The 27,163-nt window shown below is 38.9% G+C and overlaps 2 protein-coding genes across 4 annotated transcripts in view; one reads left to right on the forward strand and one right to left on the reverse strand.

Moving 5' to 3' along the window:
• LOC131364958 (dedicator of cytokinesis protein 2) overlaps window positions 1-27,163 on the forward strand; it is a 115,154-nt gene that overhangs the window by 60,998 nt on the left and 26,993 nt on the right. The window lies entirely within an intron of this gene.
• LOC131364959 (protein INSYN2B) lies at window positions 398-27,032 on the reverse strand. 3 transcript variants are annotated; one of them, XM_058408465.1, is made up of 4 exons: window positions 26,822-27,032; window positions 11,516-13,295; window positions 9,705-9,764; window positions 398-2,495 (listed from the first exon to the last, which is right to left on the reverse strand). In XM_058408465.1, exons 2-4 carry the CDS (start codon window positions 13,024-13,026, stop codon window positions 2,333-2,335), a joined length of 1,734 nt encoding a protein of 577 aa, XP_058264448.1. In that variant the 5' UTR covers window positions 13,027-13,295; window positions 26,822-27,032; the 3' UTR covers window positions 398-2,332. The 3 variants fall into 3 exon arrangements, with proteins under 3 accessions (XP_058264448.1, XP_058264447.1, XP_058264446.1); XM_058408464.1 differs by having other exon boundaries at window positions 399-2,495; window positions 9,705-9,779; window positions 11,516-13,291; XM_058408463.1 differs by having other exon boundaries at window positions 399-2,495; window positions 9,705-9,779.

The following is a 27,163-nucleotide window of genomic DNA, read 5'->3' on the forward strand; positions in this document are numbered from 1 at the left end:
CTATTTCTTTCTTTCTCTTTCTATTCTCTTTTCATCAGTAAATAGTTTCCTTTTTTTTTCTGACTGAGCACCAGTTGATTTATTCAGCATGGCCAGACATAAACCGGTCTTAAAAGGCCTCACTTAATGGTCCATTTTAAACTGGCTACTGAACAGATATATTTTTTGATGTCTTGTATAAAAGAGCACATTTGTTGTTGTTGTAAAAGCCTTGAAAACTCTATGTTAAATCTGGCTATTCCTTTCTTCACCGCTTTCGAAGGTGTTTGTGCTCAAAGAACTAAGCCAGCAGTGTATTGTGTGTGTAGGGTGTGGCCTTTGCCATGTGTCAGACATAACATTTCCTACCCCTTAGCAGACTGGACACAATCACTGCATCAAAATACATATTTTATTCATATCATCCCAAATAAACCACTTACAAACAGCTGTGGCTACAGCTAAAGGGTGGCAGGGAGAATCATGGGTAATGTCATTTTAGCCTATTAAAATAGCAGCTTACAAAAATACATTAATGGAGATGTTTACGATCAAGACAGAAAAACAGTGGAAGACTGTGTGTGTGTGTGTGTGTGTGTGCGTGCATCCATTTCACTAATGAAGTCACACTGTGAAACTATAATGCATATACATTGCAGTTTTTCTCATCTGTGTCTTGTACATGTTACATTAGTCTCAAAAATTATATTGCTATGGAGAGCAACTTGGAGGCAGGTGGTAATGCGAGGAGGGAGCGGCGCTTTAAAGGAATACTCCACTTTTTCATCCTAATCTCTATTTCTCACAATTCGCTGAACACATAAGATTAGTACATACTTCCCTGTAATTAAAAAAGAATAACGCCTCACTCCTAACTCTAAAGGGCAATTACTGAATTCAATAAAAGATTAATTATAACACAAAACTAAACACTCTCACAATAAGGTCAAAGTATGAGAGAGTCATATTCAAAAAAATCTTTTACTGTAATCAAATTTTTATGAGGATAGTAATCATAAAAGTTTGATTTTCTAAGCCTTTATCAATGCACTTAACTAGCTCACCATATGTTATTACATACACTAACACCACATTTCTCATTCCTGCCAGTTTGCTCCATCTAGCTAGCCATAGTCTCCCCATCACATGACATCTACTAAGTAAGGGCGGAATTTATTTCTAACTGCTGTTCATGCAGCATCAGTAGGCATTCTGTCCTCTTCCGCATACATGAGCTCACAGACTCCTATGAGTGGCTATTTTTACTATGATTAGAGACAGGAGAGAGAGAGAAAATATGCCATCCCTCCCACCCAGACAGCAGGGCAGTCTTTTGGTCCTTTGGTTTCTGGCCACAGATTGACATGGTATCACTGGGAGCTGAACTTGTGATCCCAGGTGAAAAGGTGAAAACTTTGATACGGTTTGATACGTTTTTTAGGTTAGTCTATTGGTTTCTGGTCGACCAAAAAAATGGAACTGGGCCGCATATTGGAGCTTTTACTCGCCTAGTAGGCTAACTAATAAATGTAGAATTTGTTCATCCTGGTACTGACATGGTGGATAGGGATTAGGATGAAAAATGCTGGAATATTATCCAGACCAAATTTCAGTACTGGAATGTGCAAATCCTGCACCACCCTTGTTGAAGACTTTCACACTTGACGCAACCAGCTAAAAAAAAATCATGATGATTGTATCTGCTCTACTCTTTTTAATAAGACATTGAGTTAGACTGCAGTTAGTGCTGATTAAGTCTACATTTCACCCTCAGTCAGGGAATGCAGTGATGAAATACTGCTATTTGTGACGGATCGTCTCTATTGGGTTAGCGTTCCGACAGTCACCGTGAAGGGCAGTATTGATTGAATCACAGTTCTGTCACTCTTTAAGGAGGGCCTATTGACTGCCTGAGTCTCCATCTCTTGGGTCTCCTGGGGTTTCAGAGATGTCTTATAGTTTCCATTATCCTGGTATGTGTGCCTGTGTGGCCTTTAGACAGAAATTTTAACATGAAAAGGACACAAAAAGAAATTCTTGGATTGCAAAAGGAGAGCAAAAACTAAAGCCATTGTTCTCGGGACTTGCCATATATGACATGAGATCATTATCTGTAATCTTTTATTTTTGTTATCGGCTACATTCTAGGAATGAATCTAATGTGTCCATGATGACAGTGCTGGTGTAACTCCAGAATTGCAATTCAAACTTTCCCACACCTAAAAGCCACAAGCTCATAGAGCTGTTCCTTGGCTACGGACATTGTATGTCTCCTGTAATTGGAATGCACAAAGCCTTTCACTGTAATAGCGATGCTCATGGTAATCGTTGCCTTGGCAGCCATTGCTGAGGGCTATAGCCACCAGAAGCACTTCTTACGGAGTTTCTTGATGCGGTTCTTGTTTCGTGGTCGAGAGGGGTCAGCTTTAGGGAATGAAGGAACATCATACTCCATGTCCAGTGCCTCAAGGACACTCTGGAAGCGGCCCTCCTGCAGACGGAAATCATGCTCCACACTACATAAAGAGAGGGAGAGAAAGAGACAGACAGAGAGAGAGAGAGAGAGAGAGAGAGAGAGAGCGATTAACCTTTAATCTCAAAAGGATTATGATGCCTGGATTTCACCTTTCTAAATGCGGCATGATGACATAAATGACCCTTTTTGACTCAGGCAACCTTATTCATGTGATATGCAATGTGTGAATCACTGCAGTTTTACAAACTCAGCAAAGAATCTTGAAGCCACTATAAACTTTTATGATTTAATCCTTTCGGGAAAATAAATTTCAGAGTACAGACTGGTCAAAGTGTGAAAATTGTTGCTGTAGCAGTTTATTTTTATGAAAGAGTGAAGAGCTGGTGACAGGGAAGAGTTCATATATTACAAAATATATCGGCTTATTCTTTTCCGATGAACTATTGTAGATGATCAGGTGAAACCCCGTAATAAAAAAAAACAAACAAACCAATGATTCTTTAAATAAACAATGAACTAGCATAAATATAGTGAAGTAATGCAACATAGAAGCATAATGAAATATTAAGAGAATTTCCCAGGATTACAAACTCAAACTGAAATAAACATTTTCCTTGGATAAACACTAGTTATCGTACCTGTGGGTTTTTTTTCCAAGGGTTTTTGATTTCCCTCATCTGCAGGCTGAAATTGCTACGTCCTGCACTGTTAAACACTGTATTACTGATGAAACGTGTGCATTTCTGTGGAACCTCATACTCTGCAGGTGGACAGGTTTTTATTTTTTTTTTGTGCCCCTATCATAACTTGCAGGTTTCACATGAAGTACTGCTCATATATCGAAAGTGATTTAGTGTGTAACTCTGAAATAAGACTGGAATTAAAATATCAGTAAAAGGGCACATATCACATGGGGGGGGGCATCATTCCAAATAAAATAGCATAAAGAACTGAGTCAGCGTTTGAGTCAACATAATGTAGGAGAAATGAATAGAATTCATCATCTCCCTTGTTTTGATAAATTCATACAACTTTCTCTTGAGATCAAGTTAATGTGTCGTTTTTCATTTCCATATTCATCCAATCTGGATTTCTTGATGAGAGTTAAAGTAGTTTTATTCTGGGCCTTTTTCTGTTAACGAAGGCATTTTTAAAAGTGGCATTAATGTGCCTTTTATTGCTTCGATTATCAACAAATTTATCATGAAATTCAATACAGACAAGATAACCCATATAGAGGCGGAAGAGATTTGTGAATGCGGTGATAATTAATTCATCTTACAAGCTAATACATTACTCAAAAGAGTTTTACTAAACAAAGCTTTCTTGTCACTTAAGTAAAGAATGCTTGACTTTGGACTAAAGCAAGAGAAAGAGATAGTGAGACATATTTCATGTAGGCTCTGAGGCAGCTATGACAGCCTGTTTGTCGTACCTAAGACAAACAGCATGCCAACATGAAACATTAATCACAAATTGTACTCACACACACACACACACACACACATGCTCATGCATTCATGTTAGCCGAAAGCAGTATACTCATAGATCACTATCCTGCTTCTTATCTGAACAGCTCACCCACTTCACCCACAACATTCGCCCCCTCTGTCTACATCCCTCCATATTTCCTCCTTTCTGGCTTAAGCTTTTCACTTGCGGTCTATAATCCTGTGATCCTTCCTACATGGCCCTTTCTCTTTTTTTTCCTCTTCCACTTAAAGGCAGGGCATGCTGGTGTTGGAACGATATTGTTGTCTTTATCTGTGTTAGTACGGAGAGGTACATAATGACCTATTTAATCCTGCAGAGGACCGCATGCTCCAATACTAAGCCCGCTGCTATCTGTGAGGGGGCAATCACTCTGTGTGTCTGTGTGTAAGAGAGAGGACTCTGCACTCTATTGGCATTACCACTATCAATGTTCGCAGGCCAGTCGTATCTAAATCATGCTGAATAGAAGCAACGCTGTTGAGGAAGAAGAGCACATGAGAAGCAGAAAATGGGATGTTGTAGTGTTCTATCTAGTGAAATGAAAATCACTATTTAAATGCTATTTGACTTGTTTTCTATTAGCATAAGGGATATTAGCATACAGAAGCATACAGAAACACTGAAGTGACATGGTTATTATTTTTTAGTAAGATAATATATTGAGGCTACATGATAATATTTTGAGGCTACATATTAAATGCGGCCCTAAACTAAAATGAGATCATGAATTGCATAATGGTAAACTTAATACATGGCCTCCAGGCAATTACTTGGCAGGAACCGAGGGGAAAAAAATTTATTTGTATCCCCATCTCACAAGCTGCACTGACTTAAGTATAATATTATACTGTTAAAAAATTTCCATTCTCAAGTTTCTGCAGATAAAATGGTCCAACAATTCAACCGATTTCCCTTTACTTACCCATTTCAAATCACAATAACTGGAATGAGACGCTGAATAAATGTTCATCTGAATTTTTATGACCACTTAACACAAGTCTCTCACACACATTTTTTTGAATACAACAGTGTGTGCTCTAAACAACACATCAACTAGTACATTCTTTCTCACATGCCATTATTGAAGTCTGTTGTTTTCTGTGCCGGAATCTCAAAAGTTATTCTATTGAGTGCACTACATAGATTCTACAACACAATTAAACACCTATAAATCATCACCGAACAAATTTACCAGCTGAAAAAAGAAATCTGTTTTGAGACAGACCAAACATTGGGGAATAAGAACAGCGCAGAGGTCACATTTCCTATCTGAGCGCATTATCTCAAGAATAACATCAACACCTGGGGTCTCATTTATCAAAGCAAGCATAGAACAAGTTCTAATTCTGTGAATAAGAAAATGCATTAGAAAATTGGGATTTATTACACGTGCATATGCAAAGCTGTAGGCAGAGGATGTTGATAAAAACCTACACTTTCTAAATTCCTCCGGTCATACATGGCCAGACACATTTCCATAACTAAACACCCCCTAACTGCTGTATGTAATACAAACTACTTCCTTTTACAATGGTGATTTTAAGTCTGTTTGCAAACTATTGCCCCAGGTACACATGAGGAAAAGCTGAGGTGGGATAAAAACCTCTCAGTATTGAAGTCTTTCAGAATAAAACTGCCTCATTTAGAAACGCAGTGTATTGCAATATGAACGATATGATTACACGTAGCGCATGTGCAATCATTCTGGTCATAGTTGGGTGGGAAATGATAGACCTGTCTTCAATTTCATGTTAAAATGTGCCTGGGGCTGAAAACGGTACAGTAGAAATCAGTGTGCACAGCGATGCTATTGCTGTATTGTTGGTCTCTTTAAAAAATGGGCCAAGTAGCTAGATGATCATCTGAAACTGCAAACGAAATTGACTGATGAGCCACTCATCACTCACACATCACTCACAGTAAAGAGGTTCCTGCTGTCCATAAAAACACGTCTCCTGTGTGAAGCTGCGTGAGCCAAATCAGTGTGCATTTTATACCATTTTACTTTAGCGTTCACCTGTGTCACCTGGTTATAAGCGTCACAAGTCAACAGTGACCGTCAATTATTCTGATATGATTGACAGTAAGTGGGATATGTGCTCCTCACAATCGGTTTATTTATGATTACATGTTTTTTCGCCCATGGTCAGAAAGTAGTTCTAAATATACGCACATGTTCATGCACAAGATAACAATAACTTGATAAATCGCTGCAATGTGCATGTGCAAGGTATATACACACACAAAAGAAGTACTGCTGAAAAATGAAATCTATGGACCCTAAACGCAGTCTGCTAATTACTACACAGCAATTAGCCATCGCAGATTGCTCCACACAACAAAGCAAACTTCAGTACGCAAGAAATAAAGGCAGCTTATTACTTTTGAAGTTGTTGATTAGGAGGCTTAAATTCAATTAGCGAAAAACATTATATTCTCTTAACAACAGAGCGGACTGATCTAGAAACATCTCGAATTTTTTCTGACTAGCGCAACTTTAGAAAATAGACTGTTCTCCACTTGGCACCAACTAGCAACGTCGCTAGATCCTGGCCCAAGTTCGACAACAAATCTACCTTTAGAGCTAGCAGCGGCTATCTAGCGACGCGTGAGTTTTCAAAACCGTCTGAACTGTTTGTTAGTGTGAACGGTGAGGTTTTTTAAGGCAGCATGCTGGAGAGGATCCACTGCACTGCTGCTTGTTTAAAGGTGTAATGTATGTAGTGAGTGGATTCGAGGAGGCGTTCATTTATCAGGATAAATGGAAATGAATCTTCTTAATGAAGCATAGACGCAGCAGGCACAAAACATTAGCGCATGCTTATTGTATTTGTCAGTGCACATTTGTTATGCCTTGCCAATTGAATGAATATTTAAATAGTTTTGGTCAAATGTAATGTGAAGTCATGTTATCTAATTGTCTTACTAATTACACACAATAATGCAAATTCTTTTGGTTCAAGAAAAAAAAAAAGCAACTGAGAAACTCAATTGGTATCTGATAGAGTTACAGTTAGCTCCAGGTTCCAGTTGTGAAAGTTGTATTATTTTGTACTTTAAAAAAATATTGTCAAATATCTGGATAATTTACCTAATATTCTCACTTAAAAATGCTCTAAAAATATACATTACTATACATATTTGTATTAAAGTTAAATCACTTTGGGAGAGATCCTTGGCTGCAAGAAGTTTTAAGGGTCCTTGATTTCTGTATGTGGGACTTTATTGACCAATCCACTGGTGTTTAAAAGCTAATTAAATAAAAATTGAACAATCAGAAGGTCCAGATCTATCAGAGCTGTAGGCAGGAGCTTGTACTCTAATCCGTCCCTGTGAAGGGGGATAAAGCGAAGACGGAAGAAAGGTGAAAAGGTAAGACGGATAAAATGGAGGGAAAGTGGATAGAAAGTATAAATAAATGATGTGCAAGAGTGTCTATGCTTTTAAAAATCTCTCTGAAGCTGTGCCTCTCTCCAGAGATAGAAAGGGTCGGAAGAATAATATTTATCACCAGAAATCATAAGCCAATGGTTTATTCCAGTCTAGTCGTTCTGTGTGTGTGTGTGTGTGTGTGTTTATATGTGTGTGTATGTGTGTGTGTGTGTGTGTGAGAGAGAGAGAGAGAGAGAGAGAGAGAGAGTCTGATAAAGAGATAGGAAGAGAAAATGATGTGAGTGCAAATAGATCTTTTTGATTTAGTATTCCAGCTGTAAAGCACATAGCAGCATTTGTGAGGTGTGTATAAACCAAAAAAACCAAACCAAATAAAAGCATTTTGTGCTGCTCAAACTGTGTTATTATATTGGTGTGTATGAGGAGCATTGATGGAGCTTGTGTGTGTGTGTTTCGTGTCAATTGTTGTGGGATCAAGCTTAAAATTTAATTGATTCCCAAGTCAGGCTTTACCTGTGTGTGTGGGGGGGTGGGGGGTGGGGGGGTGTTAAAGAGAGCAAGAGAATTGGAACTTATCTAATGTGTGAACATGTGTCTGAATGTCTGTGTGAGGTTGTGGTTATGCCAAAATGTATTTGTATGTGTTGGTTGGTGCAATGATGTTGATGCTTTTCATTCCAGCAGGACAGAATGTGATAGAACAGCTTGGAAGAGAGAGAGAGAGAGAGAGAGAGAGGTGGGGTGGTTGGGGGGCTGGGGTGTACCAAAATATACCGTAGGACCTAGAGACACAAACACTGGAATGTCCCTGTTCTTTTGAGGACATCCAAGTATTAGTGTGTGTTCTCATTTTGTGTGTGTGTTTATGTATTTCTGCATCCCATAGGGCTTAATTTCTCTTAACTGCAAGTGTGAACCCGCTTAATGTTAATGACGAACCCTGCAGAACAGCCTTCAGAGCTCAAAGCTGCAACACACGTATTAAACTTGGCCTCCTCTTTACATAAATAACCTCTCCTACATACATACAGCTCTCTTAATTGTGTGTGTGTGTTCAGCTTAGGAGAAAACATTTAATGATTTACAGTAGAGTACAAGGAACGGTTGGTGAAAAATGAAATTTACATAATTACCCACTTATGCCTATAGTCGACTGTTAGTGTGTGACATTTGCTTCTTTAGTTGTGCATTGGAGCACTGAGGCCAGAGCAATGTAATGGAAGTCTGCGTCACCCAAATCACATGCATTTCCGAAGGGAAATATTTCTTGTGCATTAATTCTTATTATACCACAGGACTGTTGAAATTATGAATTTGCTTGGTCATAAGCACAGGCTGCAATGCAAATCACAGCTTTAGATTAATACAGTTCAGATCTGTTATTTTGACTAGGGCAGTAGCTCATTCTAATGGACGTGTATGTCAGATAATTTACACCATCTAAGATGAAGAATAAACAGATTTGAAAAATATGTATAGTTATTTCATAAAGAAATAAATGTATACAAATGGATATGTTCTGGAAAGAGTCATCTGACATTTAGAGTCTGAGATTGTAAGATGTTTTTCTGAAATGGGAACATGTATAGGACAAAGGAATGTGCTTTAGAGTTTCTCAGTAACTGGACAAGCTGCTTTTCTCTTTTATAAATTTTTAACGACAATAGAGAGACTGATTAGTGATGATAAGAATGAATTTGTTTCACGGGCACAACATCGCATCTCTGTTAACCTCTCTCTTTAAACCTCTCTCTTTAAAAATAAGTGAAAAATATACACCAACCATAACATTATGACCACCTGCCTAATATTGTGTTGGTTCCCCTTTTGCAGCCAAAACAACCCTTAACCAGCATTAACTTTTTCAGCAATTTGAGCAACAGTAGCTCGTCTGTCGGATCGGATCACACGGGCCAGCCTTCACTCCCCACGTGCATCAATGAGCCTTCACCAAGGTTCACCAATGTTCCTTCCTTGGACCTGCAGACCGGGAACACCCCACAAGAGCTGCAGTTTTGGAGATGCTCTGATTCTCTTGTCTAGCATCACAATTTGGCCCTTTTCAAACTCGCTTAAGTCCTTATGCTTACTCATTTTTCTGCTTCTAACACATCAACTTTGAGGACAAAATTTTCACTTGCTGCCTAATATATCCCACCCACTAACAGGTGCCATGATGAGGAGATAATCAGTGTTATTTACTTCACCTATTAGTGAACATAATGTTATGCCTGATGTGTAAATACATATATATTCATAGTTATATATATTTTAAATAAGAGTGGTTTCTATTACCTGTTACCTACCCCAGCCCTGGTGCTCTGGTGCAAATGTCAGGTGTAGTGCTGTGTGTATGAGGTACCTGTAAATGATGCAGGCTGTTTTCTGGCAGGTCGAGCAGTTGTTGATGTCTTGCCCTGTTCTGTAAGAACAGCGTCTGTTTAAAGACATAAATAAATAATACACAGGAAGAAAATTCAGCATTCTGTAAAGTCACATGCTCAAGTACTGCAGATGAAGTGCACGCACATACACACACTCACACACACACAGGGAACAGGGCTATCTGTCAGAGGGAGTTAAGAAGGTGTGGACAGCATTATGAAAGGTGGCAAGAAGGGGTGGGAAAAGATTGAGTGACAGATTGAATAAGCAAACAGGAGAATTTAGAGGGTGAGAAAGGCCATGATGGCGAGATTAGAGGGGAAAACTGCCAAAATAAGAAAATGTCAGAAGCAGTTTAATAGTTTAGTGAAAAAATAGAAAAGCAAAGAATAACAGAAGAGAGGTTCTGTTATTTCTATTCAAGATTTTGATTCCTGCGAGCTTGCTGACAGGATGCTAAGCCTCGTGCCAAATGATGCCCTGTGGTTCTCCTCCAAGGGCACAATTTGGTTCCTTAAGTTGATGGTGTGTTAGTGAAGAACATAGCAATTTGGGACACAATGTCATCACACGCCGAGTGCGTCATTACAGGTTTAAACATTTGGAAACATGTTGTCAGTTTGTTTACGGAAACATGGAAATTCTATTTAAAAAAATTTTATTTGCATAGCACTACTATCTAAAAATTAGATATGTCACAATGCAGTTTTACCATAATTTCTACCTACACCTAGATTCCTAATAAGCAATCCAGACATAATAGATAAAGGCAAACTTTGAGAGAGCCAGACTCCAAAAGAAGCTCATCTGGGTGACACCGGATAGTGGGATGATAAATCATTATAGTAGACAGTTATATACACAAACAAACTAGCCTTACATGTGTTGAAAGGATAAGGAATGCCCAACCTATAAATATCATTAGTATGAAGCTGGACTGTGACTTTGAATGATGCACCAAGGCGACTCAGCTACTTCCACATACTAGCTCTATATCAAAGCGGGTATGTGGGAGGGTTACAAGAGCCAGCTAAAGTCTTGGCATCACCTAATTAATGTGAGGCCGAGGTTGATTACTACCTTGACACAAGTGAATAGTCACGTAATAACTACAGGGACTTTGTACTTCCTCTATATTTCACTTAAGTGATTTGACTTACAATGATTTAAATGAACATGAGGTAGATATGATTCATTAAGTCTGCATTAATTGTAGAAGAATAACAGACCTCTGAAGGATATGATTTAAGGGTAGGTGGAAATTAAGGTGACGTTGAAGTTTTATTTGAAGGCTGGCTGCTGCATATTCTTGGTACATCATGCCTCCCATATCCCAGTGTCCACTGATCACTAATCAGCTATTTTACAGTGTTTTGTTCCACATGAGATACAAACCTAATGCTTCCGAATAACAAATTAAATTGCCAATGAAAGACATTTGAACACAAATTTGCATATCTTTTTCTCCATCACTAGCTTTGATGTTCATCAATCTGTTATTTTTTTCCATCTGCTGTCAACAACCAGATGTGTAATGACTGGTCATAACCAATATTGCAAGGGATATTGGCTAAAGAAAAAGCTCTTGGTGGGGTCACAAAGGGTACTTGTGAGCAAATCTCTAAACTTTAGTGCTCAATAGGTCATTTCTTAAAGGGTGGCCAATTGGGACACCTTACAGACGTCTAGGCCCCGGGTGATTGTACAAATAAAGAACACTAGTCTGTAAGGGCATCATTTAAGAACTTGGACTGAATCAGATATAAGAAACTTCAGATTAATTCTCACCCCTCACTCATTGCCTTGCTCTTCTCCAGGTCCTGAATGACATTGAGAAGAACTTTAATCTTTTCCTGGTTGGACAGCAGGTTCTCCTCTATGTTCTGCAGTAGTCCATGTAGTGCTGATGGCACCCCATTACACAGTGGGATCTGTGCTTCTGCCAGGTTTTTCTGTAACGGCTGATAATCTACCAGTTCTGGTTTGGTTTCTGGGGCTGATGCAATTTTCGGTTCTTGATTGGGGGGTTGGGCTTGTGACGATGCTTTGGTCTCTGATCCTGGTGATTCTGGTTTTGTTGTTGTTTCTGAAGGTTTGCAATGGGAAGCATTTTTTGGTGGGAGAGTGGGTGTGGTTTGCGATTCTGATCCAATAGAAAGCACAGGAGGTTTAGGAGTGACAGAGACAGATGAAGGAGCCGATGCAATAGTTGCATACGTTTGGTTATTCGTATACTCTGCTGTGAGCTGTACCTTTTTCGGGGTATGTTGTTTTTGAGCTGCTGTTGATTCTGTTGGTTGTGTTTTATTTTTCAATGTTCCTGTCTGCAATTTGTGGGTTTGTGGGTGCTCTGGTGTTTTTCGTTTACATGAATTTGTAGATATTTGTATTGTTTTCGTTGCAGAGTTTTTGTTACATGTTTTGTTATGTGGTTGTGTGGATGGATCGTTTGGTTGAGTATTTGCTTCCTGTGTGGTTTTCTCACTTTTGTCTAAAGAGTTCTCTTTGTGTATGCTCCCAGCATGAGTGGAAGTGATAGATGTGTATGAAGTGTGGGTTGGGTGTGTGTCTGTAGACTGCTGCTTCTGCAGTCTGGGTGCATCTTTTCTAGGAGGCATTGGAAGGGTCATGCTTGCTCGAATCTGACTGGTCTCTCGTTTACGGCATGCAGGTGCAATGCAGGATGGAGCTTGTAATTTTTGTCCACATGCTGTGCATGGTCTGCATGATGTCATTACACGGCAGGGGCGGGGGTGTGTGGCATATGACCTCACACTTCCACACTGCACTGTAGGGCATGTCTTCTCCCCTTTTAGTGATTGACCCCGCCTCTGAATTTGCGTTTCAGTCTCTCTTTGACTACTCACTTCCCCTATCTCCACCCCCTCACTACAGACCCCTTCCACTAATTCAGATGCTACTACACTGCCATTGATGAAACGAGGGTTCCTTTTGAAATTTCCCCTGCATCCGGACTGGTTGGGGTTTGTTCGGATCGATTTGATCTGGCAGTAGACACTGCCGTCCTGTGATGTCTCATCCTGGGATACTTTGCTTGTGCAGTTCCGAAATTGCCCCAAATTGGGCTTCGCTCTGTCTAGAGACATGGTTTCCACAGGGACAGAATTCCCACAGGCCGTCCCTGTTGTCTGACTCCTCCTCTTTAAAGAAGGAAGAGAGCGTAGTCCTGGTGATGTCTGCACCCCTACACTGCAAAGAGGTCCCCATTTCTGTGACAGAACTCCCCGTCCGCCCAGCGCTGGCACTGGATTAGTCGCGTCAGCTGCCTTTCGGCCCATGGCCTGTGCCGATTGGCTCAACCCCCAGAGCCGCAGCTGAAGGGGGAGGGACCTCTCTTAGTTAGCATGTTTTTCTGTCCAAGCTTGATTATGCTTCATAGAAAGCAAAGTGTGTGGGTTGAAGTCAGCATGTCCTGTATGGTCTCATTAGTTGGAAAACTTCTTGTGTCTCAGCATTTGATCATGTCGTTTCTTAGTCCTCAGAGGCTGTTTGACTGCAATTACATGTGCTGCTTGATTGGTCTCCTTGACTCCAGATGTCTTTCTGCCTGTCAGAAAGAAGGAGAGCACAGGTCAATGAAGCATCTCTAATTGGACTGTCTGCACAATATTTTACTTCCAGTCTCACTATTTTTCAAAAGAGTACCATGTAGTACAAGTCCCTGGCTTGTACTGGAGTCCCATATGGGGTTTATTTGTTCTTCACACCCAGTGTCCCCAGGATAGGCTGTGGAAATCCTGTCATCCTGACCATAATCAAGTGCTTACTGAAAGTGAGTGAGACTGAGTGAGCAGGTTGTAATTTTACAGAACTTGGCTGCCTGCATGGTGTTTTGACAAGCCACTGTATTCCATCATTATTAACTCCACAGCTGATTTGTTAACTGTAGCCTTAAATGAAGAAATTAGCCAGAATCATTGAATGATATTAATGAATATTGCAAACAATCAGCAAAACATGTCTTGAACTGCTGCTTATGCTATGTCACATGGCAGTTAAACACAATCACTGAAAAGTGCTAACTGCCCTCTTCCGAATACGTGAGCTCACAGACACCTATAATTGTTGGGTGTCACTGACAGGAGAAAGTGAAATGCCATTCCTCTCACCTAGAGAGCACAGCCAATTTTCCACTCTTGAATCACTATTCTACGAATATGTTTTTATCAATTTCTCTGTGGTATCTCTGGAAATATATCTATATGAAAGCATATTTAAGGCTCCTACTGAGCTTTGTTTACCCAACACAATCAATTACATAACCACATCGTGATGTCCGTCTGGCATTAATCTGAGATATCTGCTTTAGAACCAAGCTTCCTGTTGTGCTAGGAGGTTATTAGAGTAACATTTTTGCACCAGACACCATTTCTGAAATGCCACCATTCATTTAAAACCATCCTGAAATTCTGCCTAACAGAATAGGCTTCTTTATACATGAATAATAGATTTCACCTTTAAGATCGAGGTTTCTGTGCCTCACTTGGAAGAACAAATGGTGGGTGAGAGTTCTAAGAGGAAGCGCTCTTTCCCCCAACAGGCATTTCAAGTTTCTGACGGTTTTGCTTTGTTTGGTTTTTTGATGCAACTTAAAGTAAAGAAAATGTTAAAGAAAAGAAAATACAAAAAAAAATGTCCCCTTGTGAAAAGTAAAAGTAAAAAGCCCTCAAGCACTCTGTTTGTGGAACTGAAATGTAGCTCTTATTATATTGCTTGAGATTGCAAGATAATAAGTAGGAACCATGAGTGGCTTTTAAAAATGCAAGCCCCAATAAACCTTCTTTGTTTTTCCCCCAAAGGCTAAGTTAATTTATTGCAGCTTTGTGTAATCCTGCAATGAATTATTAGTTAACTACAGTCTTCCAGCTCTCCCTCTCTCTCCCTTTCTCTCTTCAGATATTAATACCTAATTAATGCTTTCTCTTCCTCCACCTAAGTCAATCTCTCACTTTTCTAAAATTGGGCATGTTGTTTTCGTCTCTTTTCTTCTCCCTGTAGTAAGCACTCTCACTTACAACCTTGTAAGCTTATCTTGTCCTTTGCTAAGCCCCACTCTCATTGTGTGTGTGTGTGTGTGTGTACGTGTCTGTAGGCTTACTCATGTGTATGTGAAGGGATGCGATTTGGGGGATCGTTAGACTAATATGCTAATGACCCCAATTAGCCTCTGACAGAAGGACATTAATAAGAAACAATACAGTGTGCATGCGCCTAAACACACACCATAAACCACATTAACAACAGGTGTGTGTACGCACAAGAAACGTGTCCTAATCAAATAGCAAAACACATGCATGACCTTGTTCCTCATTAGGTTGTGTACTTGTGGTGTGTGTCCTTGATTAGGATGCAGAGACGAAAGGCAGAGGAAGTGGCTGAGAGGGTGGGCCAATGGAATGTGTGTGTGTGTAAGTGTGTGTGTGTGAGAGAGCGAAAGAGGGGGAGTATAGGAGCTAATTTGTCAGGGGTGTCAGGGATTTGGGAGTAAACTTTTAGGGTATCGAAAGGCAGTTTCCATTTGTTACTTTAATTGAGGTAGCAGCCTAACAGCATATTCATGTTCATATTCATGTTCAGCTTGTGACTCAGATGGTGCAAAAACAAATGGAATTCAATCACTCAAACGCAATATGCTCAAATATTTTCTCAAATAATTTCTATTTAAATCAGGTCAGATACATTATATGGTGTATACTATTATTTTACTAAGACACTTTATTGCTATGCTATATGGCCAAAAGTATGTGGACACTTCTCCATTACACCAATATGCACTTGTTATACACTGCATTCCAAAAACCTGGGCATTAATCTGGAGCGGATTCCTTTTTATTGGTTGAAGGATTTCCACTAGATTTCATACAGACACAAGAGTATTAGTGAAGTCAGGGACTGATGTCACGTCTGGATGCAATCAGAGCTCCCAAAGATGTTCAGTGGGGTTGAGGTCAGGGCTCTTTGCCGGACAATCATGTTCTTGCACATTAACACTGGCAAATCATGTCCTTAAGAATCTTGCTTTGTGCACAGGAGTAGTGTCCTGGGCCCATGTGATCTTGTGAAGGGAAGTCTTATTGCTGCAGTATACAATGACAATGTTCATGCTTCCAGTTTTCTGTCATTGGTCTGGGGATGGATGGTATGGGTGTGGATACACATGTGCTCGCATACTTTTGGCAATAATGTGTATTTAAAGCCATAATTCTGCCATGAATTTAATATGAAAATACTGTGTGTTGCTATGGTGTGTTTTATACCTTGGCACTGTTCATGATTCTGATCCATTAAAATACACTGACCGCAAGGCAAATCACAGGTTTGTATTAATGCGTTTGTTCTATTATATTTTAAGTTCTGCTTTTCAGCTTCTCAGAGCGACTTAAAAATACTGTAGCCATTATAGCTATATCATTCATCACAAATATTTCTGCAACTCATATTTCACACTCAACTGACATTTCAGTTGTGTTTACTAGAGGAGGAAGCAGTGTAAAGTGTTGCAACATGATTTGCAAACCATTGCTTCATTTAGTGCAATCAATCAATCAATAAATCAATGAATCAATCATAGTGGCATCAAACTTATCCTTTCAGCTCATCTGTGTACAGAGAAATTGCAGCTTTGAAGTCTGGTTTTTGGTTTATTTTGTGCTCTGAGTTATCCTTGAATGACCACACACACACACACACACACAAAAACCCGCTCCAATGCCCCCAATATTGTATTGCTGTCATGTCTTGTCATTAATGTTATGCTGCACTTCACCCGCATTTGAAAGCGATATTAAGCTTTCATCCTTCACACTCCCCTCTCTTTATCTCTTGTGCGTTACTCTCCTCCCTTCAAAGCCTTCATGATCTCTCTATCTACTCCAGTGAGAAATCATATTTTGCCTGTCCTGCCTGTTTCACCCTCATCATCTCCTGACTTTGTATTTCTCCTTTCATCCCTGTCTTCCCTTACGTATACAGTACGGCCTGTTTTCGTGTACGTTTGCTATGAAGGACAAGTGCAGTCCAATAACTTTTCATACAATTAAAACAAACAAAACAACTGCACACTTTTTAGCAGCTTGCTGCACTGTGTTTACATGATTGCATGTTTGTGTCGTCATACTTCTGCAATAGAGTTTATTAGTGTCCGTGTGTGTATTTGTGTGTGTGTGAGAGAGAGAAAGAGAGAGAGAGAGAGAGAGAGAGAGAGAGAGAGAGAGAAATATTGTGCATGGGTTTCATGTGAAGGTGTTTTAGTTGGCAGCTGAGGTCTATGTGTGTATCTCTTCCCACACTTTCTCTTTCTGAGTACGTTTGGGTGAGAGAGAGAGAGAGAGAGAGAGAGAGAGAGAGAGAGAGAGAGAGAGATTGGTGACAGTGTGCTTCATCTACAGCACCTCGGTTATTGATCACTGGCAAAGTTCCCTGCAATCCAAATTAGAAAGACCACACACACGCATGCACACACACACACACACACACACACACACACTCTCTCTCTCTTTTTCAGTTAGTCATCCTCATCCTGTGCATGGAAAACAAAACAAGAAATGCATTTATTGTTCTGCAATGTATTAAGCGGCTCTTAACCCGAACACATGCCCATCCCACTAGTGGGATTTTAATCTTTCAGCTCTGCTATGTTGCACCAGACTGAATCTTATTCAAGTGTGTTTTATCAGCTCTGGTCGAGACAAACAGTGAATTGAAATGTCTTCTGACTAACAGAAAAAAACTCTGTCTGTCTGGTTCAGAATTTAAAGTAACAACTGGAAACAAGAAAGGTTTTTTCTTCTGGATGTACAGACATGAGTCATATCAATTTGTTTGAATTAGTCACGTCTAATGACTGAGCACTAATCTAAAGAGAAACCAAAATCCAAGTAAATCTAAGCATATCTTTTGAACAGAAACAATATGGACAATTTTGGACTGTGTTATAACTCAAGTGCATAAGAATGTGTGAATCTGTAATTATTATTTTTTCTATATTAAATGGTTAGGTACATCATATGTTAGAGTATGCTCACACCATGCTGTTATGTGATAGTAATTCATGCCAGTGTGGTGTGATATAACCCAGTGGAAAGCGGAGGGCTATTTGGGCCTGGATGTTTATTACTATTGCATCATAATGGCCCGAATGATGAAATTCTTGTAATATCAGTCATTAGCAAGTGAATGCAATGTTTAATTTATTATTGAGCGATGTCGCAGTTGTTAATGGTTTATAGTTATTGAACTACAGTTACACTACCAGTCAAAAGTTTGGACACACCTTTTAATTCAGTGTTTTTTGTTTAGGGATTTATTTTCTACATTCTAGAACAATACTGGAGATTTCAAAACTATGAAATAACACACATGGACTTCCATATGTAACGACAACTAAAAACAGTCAGTTGTTATTTTAAGACACGAAGGTCAGGTGTTCTGGAATAGTTCTTGCAAGAACAGTATTGTCAAGTGCATTTGCAAAACCCATCAAGCACCATGATGAAACTGGCTCACATGAAGACCATCCCAGTAAAGCAAGACCAAAACTGACCTCTGCTGCAGAGGGGAAGTTCATTTAGAGTTACCAGCCTCAGAAATCACCAATTAACAGCACCTCAGATTAGAGCCGTTATGAAGGCTTTACAGAGCATCAGTAGCAGACATATCTCAATATCAACTGTTCAAATGAGATTATTGTGTATTTCGGCCGCCTTCAGCATTGTTTTACAATGTAGAGAGAAATAAACATCAGGAAAGACCGTGGAATTAGAAGGTGTGTCCAAACTTTTGACTGGTGGTGTATATAGTTATAGTTCCTGTTATTACTTATGTCACTACAATAATAAACAGTTGTTACGTCCTTTTCTGTCTCTTCTAGTTGTTTTACCTAGAAATCGGATAATGTGAACTCCTCTATCCTGAAGACATTTCTCTGTTAAATAACAATCTCTTAATATTAAACTTTGAGGATTATACAGTTTTCTTTGTCAAACAACATGCTTTTATTGTAATCGTGTATAAATAACACTGTTTTTTTGCATTGCTTTAGATTATGTAAAGCATCTGTCATACACTGTGTATGAGCTGTTCATTTAAAAACAACTCATTAGAAAGAGTGCATTAATATGAGCCAGAACTAATACCCAAGCTGTTCTGTTATACAAAATTAATGCATAGCAAAATATACATTATGTTAATATATAGTAATCTAATAATATATTGCACTGTATCATTCTGAATGAATATTCAAGATGAATATTCCTGAATCACACCGATGCCATAATTTATTAAAAATAACACAGAAAACCTATCTGGAACGTCTGACATCAGTATGCTCAGAGAATTCTCAAAAACAACCTTGTTAAATTGCTCATTTGCATGATGCAGTCTTCTGTGAATTTAGTATAACAAAGGCCAAAACTGCTGTAGTGATTATCCAACCTCATATCATGCAGCCCTACGTTTGTTATAGCATGTATCCGACTAAGCCAGGCAGTCGGTCACTCCTCTAAAGGACAGCTGATGTGGACCCTGCATTATAAACATTTTTTTTTTTTTTTGTAAAATGGACTCCATTTAATAATGTTTGTCATGATGTGACCAAACTTTGCCAAGGAGTCTGGTTTTAGTTAGAAAGTGCAAGTTTGTAAATGGCAAGCTGAGCAGCTCTTTCTCACTGACTGACTCACAAAAAAGGTCACAAATCATGTAAAACTGTATGTAGAAAGCTCTTCGGATAAAAATTCAGACTTTTACTCTAAACAGACTTGGACCTTCAGCAACACACAAATCACGGAAACCAGACTTGTAGTGTTGTGGACCAAAGTTACTGACACAATCTGGGACATTAGCGCTCTGTCCTGTGCCCCAAAATATGGAAAACATTTCTGCTGAGCATTCTTAATCAGATTTAATAATCATGCCAGGACTGGTTCAGATTTAGGTAATGTTAGAGTAGAAAAGGTATAAGTTTCCCATAGTCCCAGTGGAGCTGCATGGCTACACAGGTACTGAGGATGAATGGATTAATTACGGCCGGTCATACAAAGAAAAGATGTTAAAATATTTAACTTAACTATGGCATCTTTTGCACCATAATGATGATACAGTCACTTTTATTGTCCTCAGTCAGCCCAGTTCAGTTCAACTTCATCTCAAGTTAGGGAAAGTATGTAATTAGATTAGCTCAAGCGCCGTTGATCCTGTTTGAGCCTGCTTTTGCAGTGAAATCATGTCTATGATGTCGTCTCGGTGAGCAAAGTACTGTGTGTGTGTGTGTCAGTTTTATTACTGAGAAATGGCTGTGAGCAGTGAACTGATTTACAGATGTAACCTTTAAATGAATGTGAAATTAAATAAAGCATAAAGCGGGCTAGGTCATTAAAATCATTTGTTCAACGTCCCTGTGCCCATTGTTGGCTTCAACAGAAAGTATTGATTCTTATATACTAACCACTAATTAGCACTATATTAATTAGCTCCTAATTACTGAGGTGTAGCTCCAAGGTATGATGTTTTCTTTTCTCATTTTTCTGTTTCTTAACAACCATGTCGTGTGAAAATAAACTCTAATAAGAAATATTATATCAAGCACAATTTGATTTTGATTTGATTTGAAACACACCATTAGAAGTTCCTCGCTTGGCCATTCGATACAGCCTGTATAAACGAGGGAACATCAGACACTGGCCGTCTCCTTTATTGTGCATGATGGCGTCTGGCTTCACAGGAGAGCATTAATGGGAGTTTGGTTATAATTTGATTTGGTTCAGAGGAGCTAGCTGAAGAGTGCTCTCTGTTTTTTTTATAAGTAGAAGTCATTACAAGGATAAAAGGGAAAGTACAGTAGATGCTCATTAGAGAGAGGCATTTGACACTCACTCTGTCTCTCTCTCTCTCTCTCTCTCTCTCTCTCTCTCGATCTCTCTCTATCTCCCTCACACACACACACACACACACACATACACACACACACACAAACATACTCTCAGTACATAGTTATGGAACAACAGAGAGATATAATAGGGTTAAATGTCATTTATTAGCCAAAACACACTCGCATGAAAAGACAAAACCAGACAAAATAAATAGATGCACAACAAAACACTGCGGTTCGACCTTGTAATGCAATGATCAGTGTCAGGTGAGTGTGCACTATGTGGTCTAAATGTCATTCAGTCTAACCATCACCCCCACCCACACACACACACACAACCTAATGCTGAATAAAGTGTAACACAACAATCCAATGTCAAGCCTCTCTAATACAGATTAATGATTGCCTGAAATAATTTTTTTTTTTTTTTTAGGGGGAATTACACACTTACACATTTTTCAAGACTAATCAGTTATAATGTACACAAAGATGGAGAATTTTTATAATTATGAATGGAACATTAAACTCTATTTCTCTTCTCGCTGTAGTGTCCATACCTCACATTCACTGCACTTTAATGAGTGCAGCTCTATACAAATCAGTCCGGAGGTTTCAGCTCTATGTTAGTCGTGTACATTGTTGGCTACAGCTATGTGCTAGCTGTGTTCTTTTCTGGATTCTGGCTGAATGCTAGTCGTGTATTTTGTAAACTTTGATATTTGACTATGCTAATCATGTACTTTGTAGGCTCTAGGCTAGTTGTGTATTTCGTAAAGTCTGCTTCCATGCTATTTGTGCGCTCTGTCGACTCCTACTCGATTCCAGTCATGTATTTTTAAAATTCCGTCTCTATTATTTATGTACTTTGTAGTTGCAAGCTCCATTCTAGTCATGTACTTTATAGACTCCAGCTTTATGCTAGTTGTTTACTTTGTAAACTCCAGCTCTATGCTACTCATGTATTTTTAAAATTCTGCCTCTATGCTAGTTATGTGCTTTGTAGATTCAAGCTCTGTTCTAGTCATGTATCTTATAGACTCCAGCTTTATGCTAGTTATGTGCTTTGTAGATTCGAGCTCTGTGGTAGTCATGTACTTCATAGACTCCAGCTTTATGCCAGTTGTGTACTTTGTAAACTCAGCTTTAAGTTCAACATTTGTCGTCAATGCTTCAACACTGGAGTTCTCATGAATATGACACGGTGGGTTAGAAAATAATTGTTTTTAGAAGCTAAGCGATAAGAGCGTTATCCACTGTGTTTGAGTTCACTGGAAGTGAAGCTTACAGTTGTGTTCATTTTAGAGGAACAGAAAGTGCTGTTATTGGACCCACGCAATTTTGGAACACAGAGTACGGTGAATTTCAATGACTCATTTAAGAGCTTAAACTACAACACCTGGATCCAAATGTGTTTCTGCATGTCACTACATCAATCTGAATGGATGCTTGAAACCTGGTGTATAATGAGAATCATGTCCGGTTTTTCAGATTTTACCCTTATACCCAAGAAGATCAGAAACTGGACTTACATATAAAAAAAAAAAATGATGCACTTGCAGACTCGATTAGTTTGCATTGGTGCAATTTTTTTCAGGATGATTGCATTTTCTCCTGTTTTTTGTTAAGCAAGGCAGGCACAGTATATAATAATGTGTGCAGTTATAATTAGGCTAAATAATCACATTTGGTGTTAATCTTGTGTATTAGTATTGTTTCCGAGCAGCTATCTTTGTAGGAAAATCAAAGCTATAAATCCAGTTTATGATCAGCTGCCTTATGATGATGACCTTTGCTGCACACTGATGAAAAACCTTAGGGTGTTATCTGGGTTTCAGGACAAATCAACACACTGCATGCACATTTTCCTGTGAGCTGTGCATGTGAGTACAGAGGAAAGCTCTGTACAGTGTAGGTGCATATTTGAGCGAGGAGGAAGAGGTCTAGATTTTCTGCCTCTCTCTCACACACACACACACACACACACCCACACACATCATTCTGTCGAGTTTCAATCACCTAATGCATCAGGCTTTTAATCAGAACAGTGGGAAAGTGTGTGTATATTCTTTATTGGGTAGCTATGCATCAACAGAACATTTTGGTTAATCAGGGTTGTTGGTAAGTTTGACATTTACTGTCACTGTCCGTCATATTTAAATAAACACACACACACACACACACATGCACACAGACATGCTCTTTCTCTCACACACAAATGCAGCGTCAGAACTGACAGTAGGTGAGTCAGAGAGCTTGAAGCCTGTCTAAATGTCGTTCAGTCTAGCCTATTCTTCCCCTCTCTCTGTATTTCTCTCTCTCTTTTCTTTCTCCATTTTATCTTTCTATCCCTTCACTGTTCCTCCTCCATCATAATCTACCATTCTTGCCTTTATCGATGCCCTCGCTCTTTCTCTTCATAGCTATCAGTGACTTTCTGCCTTTATCATCACCCCCTGCCTGAGCTTTCATCCTGCTCTCACTCTCTCTTACTCTCTGTCTCTTTCACTATCTTTCAGTCTCACCTTCTCACGCTGTGTCCCGTTTATCAGCTGGTGAAATCTGTCTTTCTGACTGTCTCTCCATCACTGTCACCATCCTATACATCAAAGTTTCACTCCCCCTCTCCTTCACTCCTTCACTTCTCCTTCTTTCCCTCTCTCTCTTCATCGCTTTTTCACTCATTCCTTTTTAATGTGACGGATGCAACTGTAAACCACTTTGCCTCATGTTGTTCTACCTGAGCAATCAGTAATGGTTAGATTTAAAATTCAACTGATAAGTCACTCTCTCTCTCTCTCTCTCTCTCTCAAACATACATCTCTACACACACACACACACTACTGCTCTTTCACTTTACTTTCTCCTTCACACTTTTTTGTCTGCCTGCTTCAGGCAATCATTTTTTGTTAAGAAGAATCTTGTTAGCATTTGATCTGTTCCATCTCTATACTGGTCATGACTCCTGATTAATGCTAACACATGTACCATGTGATCAGTCTCATTATTTCTCATTACCCTGTGTAAATTGCACTTTTACCTTGTGTAATTTGCATACTTTTAAATATAACTGATTAGTATTAATACTCAGACAATACACTAAATCCACCAGATCCACCAGAGACTACTACAGTTTTAAAGGCTAAACTAGAATCAGACTGTGAAGAACTGAAGTTAAAGTGAACTAAATGACCTTTACGACTTGCATTCGTTTGCAGTTGGTAATAAAATGCTGCTTGAAATTTGAATAAGCTATATTTGTAATAATTAAATCTTCAGTGTTAAAAATGCATGAGGTGTTGCTGCATTTCTGTCTCATGGATTGAAAGTCAGCACAAGACACAGGCAGCTTGTTTTAATGGCCGCTCAAAATTACATTCATTTAGTGAAAAGTGGAGCGAACTTTCATTTAATGGCTGCTTACACACTCAAACAGTCAGCTGTGCCAAAACTTCAAAAACAGTGTGCTGAAAAGTGTGCTGAATCCCAAATGTACTGCATTTCTACACTGTTCTTGAGGTCACTAGGTAGTAAGGGCTCTACTGTGTTACGTTATGGGGTACAGAAGGCCCAAACTAGAAGATAACAGATTGGGAATAATGTAATATAAACTTAAATAGCCATAAGAAAACAGTACAGTGGGTAAAGAAGTAAGAAATCTGAAGTTAAAGTGTTATAAAATTGTTCATAAATCCAGAAAATGACTTTCGAAAAGACTGAAGGAGAAGTCTTTTTAGCCAGTGATATAAAAATTAGGACATCTTTGTGACTGTTTTTACCAACCAGTGATCTGCATTATTACCTGGCTTGGATTGCATATTACCTGTAGAATGAATTCTTAAATATGCCTTGCTTGGCAGTGGAATAGAAATAGTGGAGGACTGTGGCTACTTTACAAAGTCATGCATCTGTAAATTAGGCTTAGGGTTTAAGGTGCTTGACAAGAACCACAACAAATTACTGTAGGTAAAGAAATGAAATCTTAAATCTACACCATTTTACGTTCCTCGTAATTATCTCACTTGAGAAAGTAGTAGTCGAGTTCTGTAGTGCCTCTGAAATGCTCTGTATAACATTATAATTATAGTATATTATAATAAATGTAGTGCCCACATGCTCAGTATACAATTATAGGCTTGTTAGTTGTTCAATGCGTTTGAATAAGAAACTGAGAAACAGCAGGGTGCACGTACATGGGCTACATATGGAGAGACGTAACGAGGCTATTAACTAGGAACAATGTGACTGTTCAAGGAGGTAAACAGGAAGTGAATGGGAGGATGCTGTGACACCACCAAAAACTGTTCTCCTCATCCAGATGAACTTATCTTCTTTCTTCTTCCTTCCTCCTCCTCTTCTCCTCTCTGTCTGAAGCCAGCATGCTTCGCTTTGTCTTTTCTTGCCACTTCAATGTGCTTTTGAGGTGTGTGTGTGTGTGTGTGTTGCCTATTGTACTGCTGCACCGTGTGTATGAGCGCAAGAAGGGTTTTGGAGATCTCTTATAGAATATGCAGTGTCCCTCTAATGGTATGTGTGTTTACTGTGAATACTGGGAAGACAAGAGGGAGATGCAGTGACACACCGCTGTAAGCCTAGCATATGTATTGCCTAGTGTATAAGTCTAAGCAATTACATTTGTTGGCACACAGAGAAGTCCCTAAAGACACCAAATACATGCCCAAGTCATTTTTCAGATGAAAGTTTACACTAACAAGCTATAGAGCAATTTTACACACACTTACAGTACTGCTTTATGAAAAATCCCAGTTTAACTAAGGCGAGATCACATGCAGTGCACAAAGCACATGCACAGTTATGGAAAATCCTGAGACAATACTGCGGAAGCTCTTAACCATGTCCAGGACAAAAATAATCAGTTTATATCAGAGCCCATTTTTTTCTGCACAGCTATTTATAATGAAAACTGTTTTGTAATGGAGACAGGGGAGGAGGAGGGGGCGTAATTGGTGTGCATGTTTAGTAAGGGTTTTTATGAGAATCACATTTAGAATGAATGAAACACAAGCATTGCAGGAGAATCTCTAATCAATAACACTAACAAGGGCATGAACGTACTACAGTAGATGCAGGCAAGACTGAAGGCGGCATGACATGCACATAGACAGCAATGACGTAACAAGATATGTGTTGATGATGACAAACTCAGAAACAGGAATTTTATGTATATTCATTCAATATAGCTTCATAATTAAAAGATGCTCACAGTTTAATTCTAAGACCTTTATTCCCTCTGATTTTTCTTATATACATATTTGCATTGAAAACAAGAGCTGTTCACTAACAACTATAAAACTCAGTTTTAGTTTAATAGAAATGCAGAATGTGAATATATAGGAAAGCATACGCAGAAAACCTCATATACTTTACACCTCTCTCTTGAAGTTACAAAAAAAACCCACAGCTTGTCATGCGACGGAGAAATTTTTACCACAGGGACTGTGGTGTAAATGTGTTTAAAAAAAGACAAGCTACAGTCCTAATGAGGAAAAAGTAGACAAGAGAAAGGACAAACAGTCTGAAGCATTGAAGCCTGTTTTCACAGATGGGTGGGATTACACACCTGCTTTTATATGCAATATGACAACACACACACACACACACACACACTCTCTCTATCTCTCTCTCTCTGTGATTTAAACCATTACACAGATTAAAACAAATCCTGTGACATCACTACTTTTAACTGATATTAAATTGAGATAGATAGATAGATAGATAGATAGATAGATAGATAGATAGATAGATAGATAGATAGATAGATAGATAGATAGATAGATAGATAGATAGATAGATTTGATCATACAGGAACCATTAACACGAACCAATTCAGTAGGAATTGTGTTAGATCATGTATTACACAAGGCATATAAAGTTTTTGATTAAAGTCTGTAGATTATTATAATCAAGCAATCTACAATGTTTTGATTCTTTAACTATAAAGTTATCGCATAAACAGTTTCATTAGAATTTCATTGCCCGACCGGTTTTTACACAAAATCTGAAGACGTCAACTTTGCATTCAGATGCTAAAAAAACAAAAGCAACAACAAGAAAAAACTTCTATGGTCTATTTTTGTAGTCTAAAATTGTAGGAGTGCGTTTCCTATTCCATCAGTGAACAGCAATAAAATATCAGGATGAGGTATCACACACACACGCACACACACATAGTGTTATAAAGTACTGACCTCAGTGTGTATGAGAGCGCTGTATCCCTTCTTTTCTCTCATTCGTTTCTCACTCCTGTTCTTTAATATTCTCCTTCCTTTTTTTAATCATTCATTCCAAACAAGGAGTATATGGTAAACCTTCTTTTTTCTCTCCCATGCATTCTTTTTTTTCTTGGTATTTCCGGTCAGCTCTCCATCACACCTCTCACTCTCTCCGATGTACATCTGCCTCGGTCTACTCGTTAAATGAGCCTTTCGTTCCTCCCTCTCTACCTCCCTCCCTCCCTCCCTTCCTCTCTCTCTCTCTTACTCTCTCGCTTATTCTCCCAGTGCAAGCTGCTTGTGTGTGTGTGTGTGTGT

This window comes from Hemibagrus wyckioides, linkage group LG14 (genome assembly GCF_019097595.1).
Source record: "Hemibagrus wyckioides isolate EC202008001 linkage group LG14, SWU_Hwy_1.0, whole genome shotgun sequence".
NCBI lineage: Eukaryota > Metazoa > Chordata > Actinopteri > Siluriformes > Bagridae > Hemibagrus > Hemibagrus wyckioides.

Bases quoted from the DNA above. Each gene is read 5' to 3' on its own strand.
- LOC131364959 (XM_058408464.1), bottom strand. From the start codon at position 13,026: ATGGGCCGAAAGGCAGCTGACGCGACTAATCCAGTGCCAGCGCTGGGC. The intron at 9,780-11,515 runs GTGAGAATTAAT...GTCTTTAAACAG, and splicing joins AGCAAGGCAATGAGTGAGGG to ACGCTGTTCTTACAGAACAG. The intron at 2,496-9,704 runs GTACCTCATACA...CTCTTTATGTAG, and splicing joins ACAGCCTGCATCATTTACAG to TGTGGAGCATGATTTCCGTC.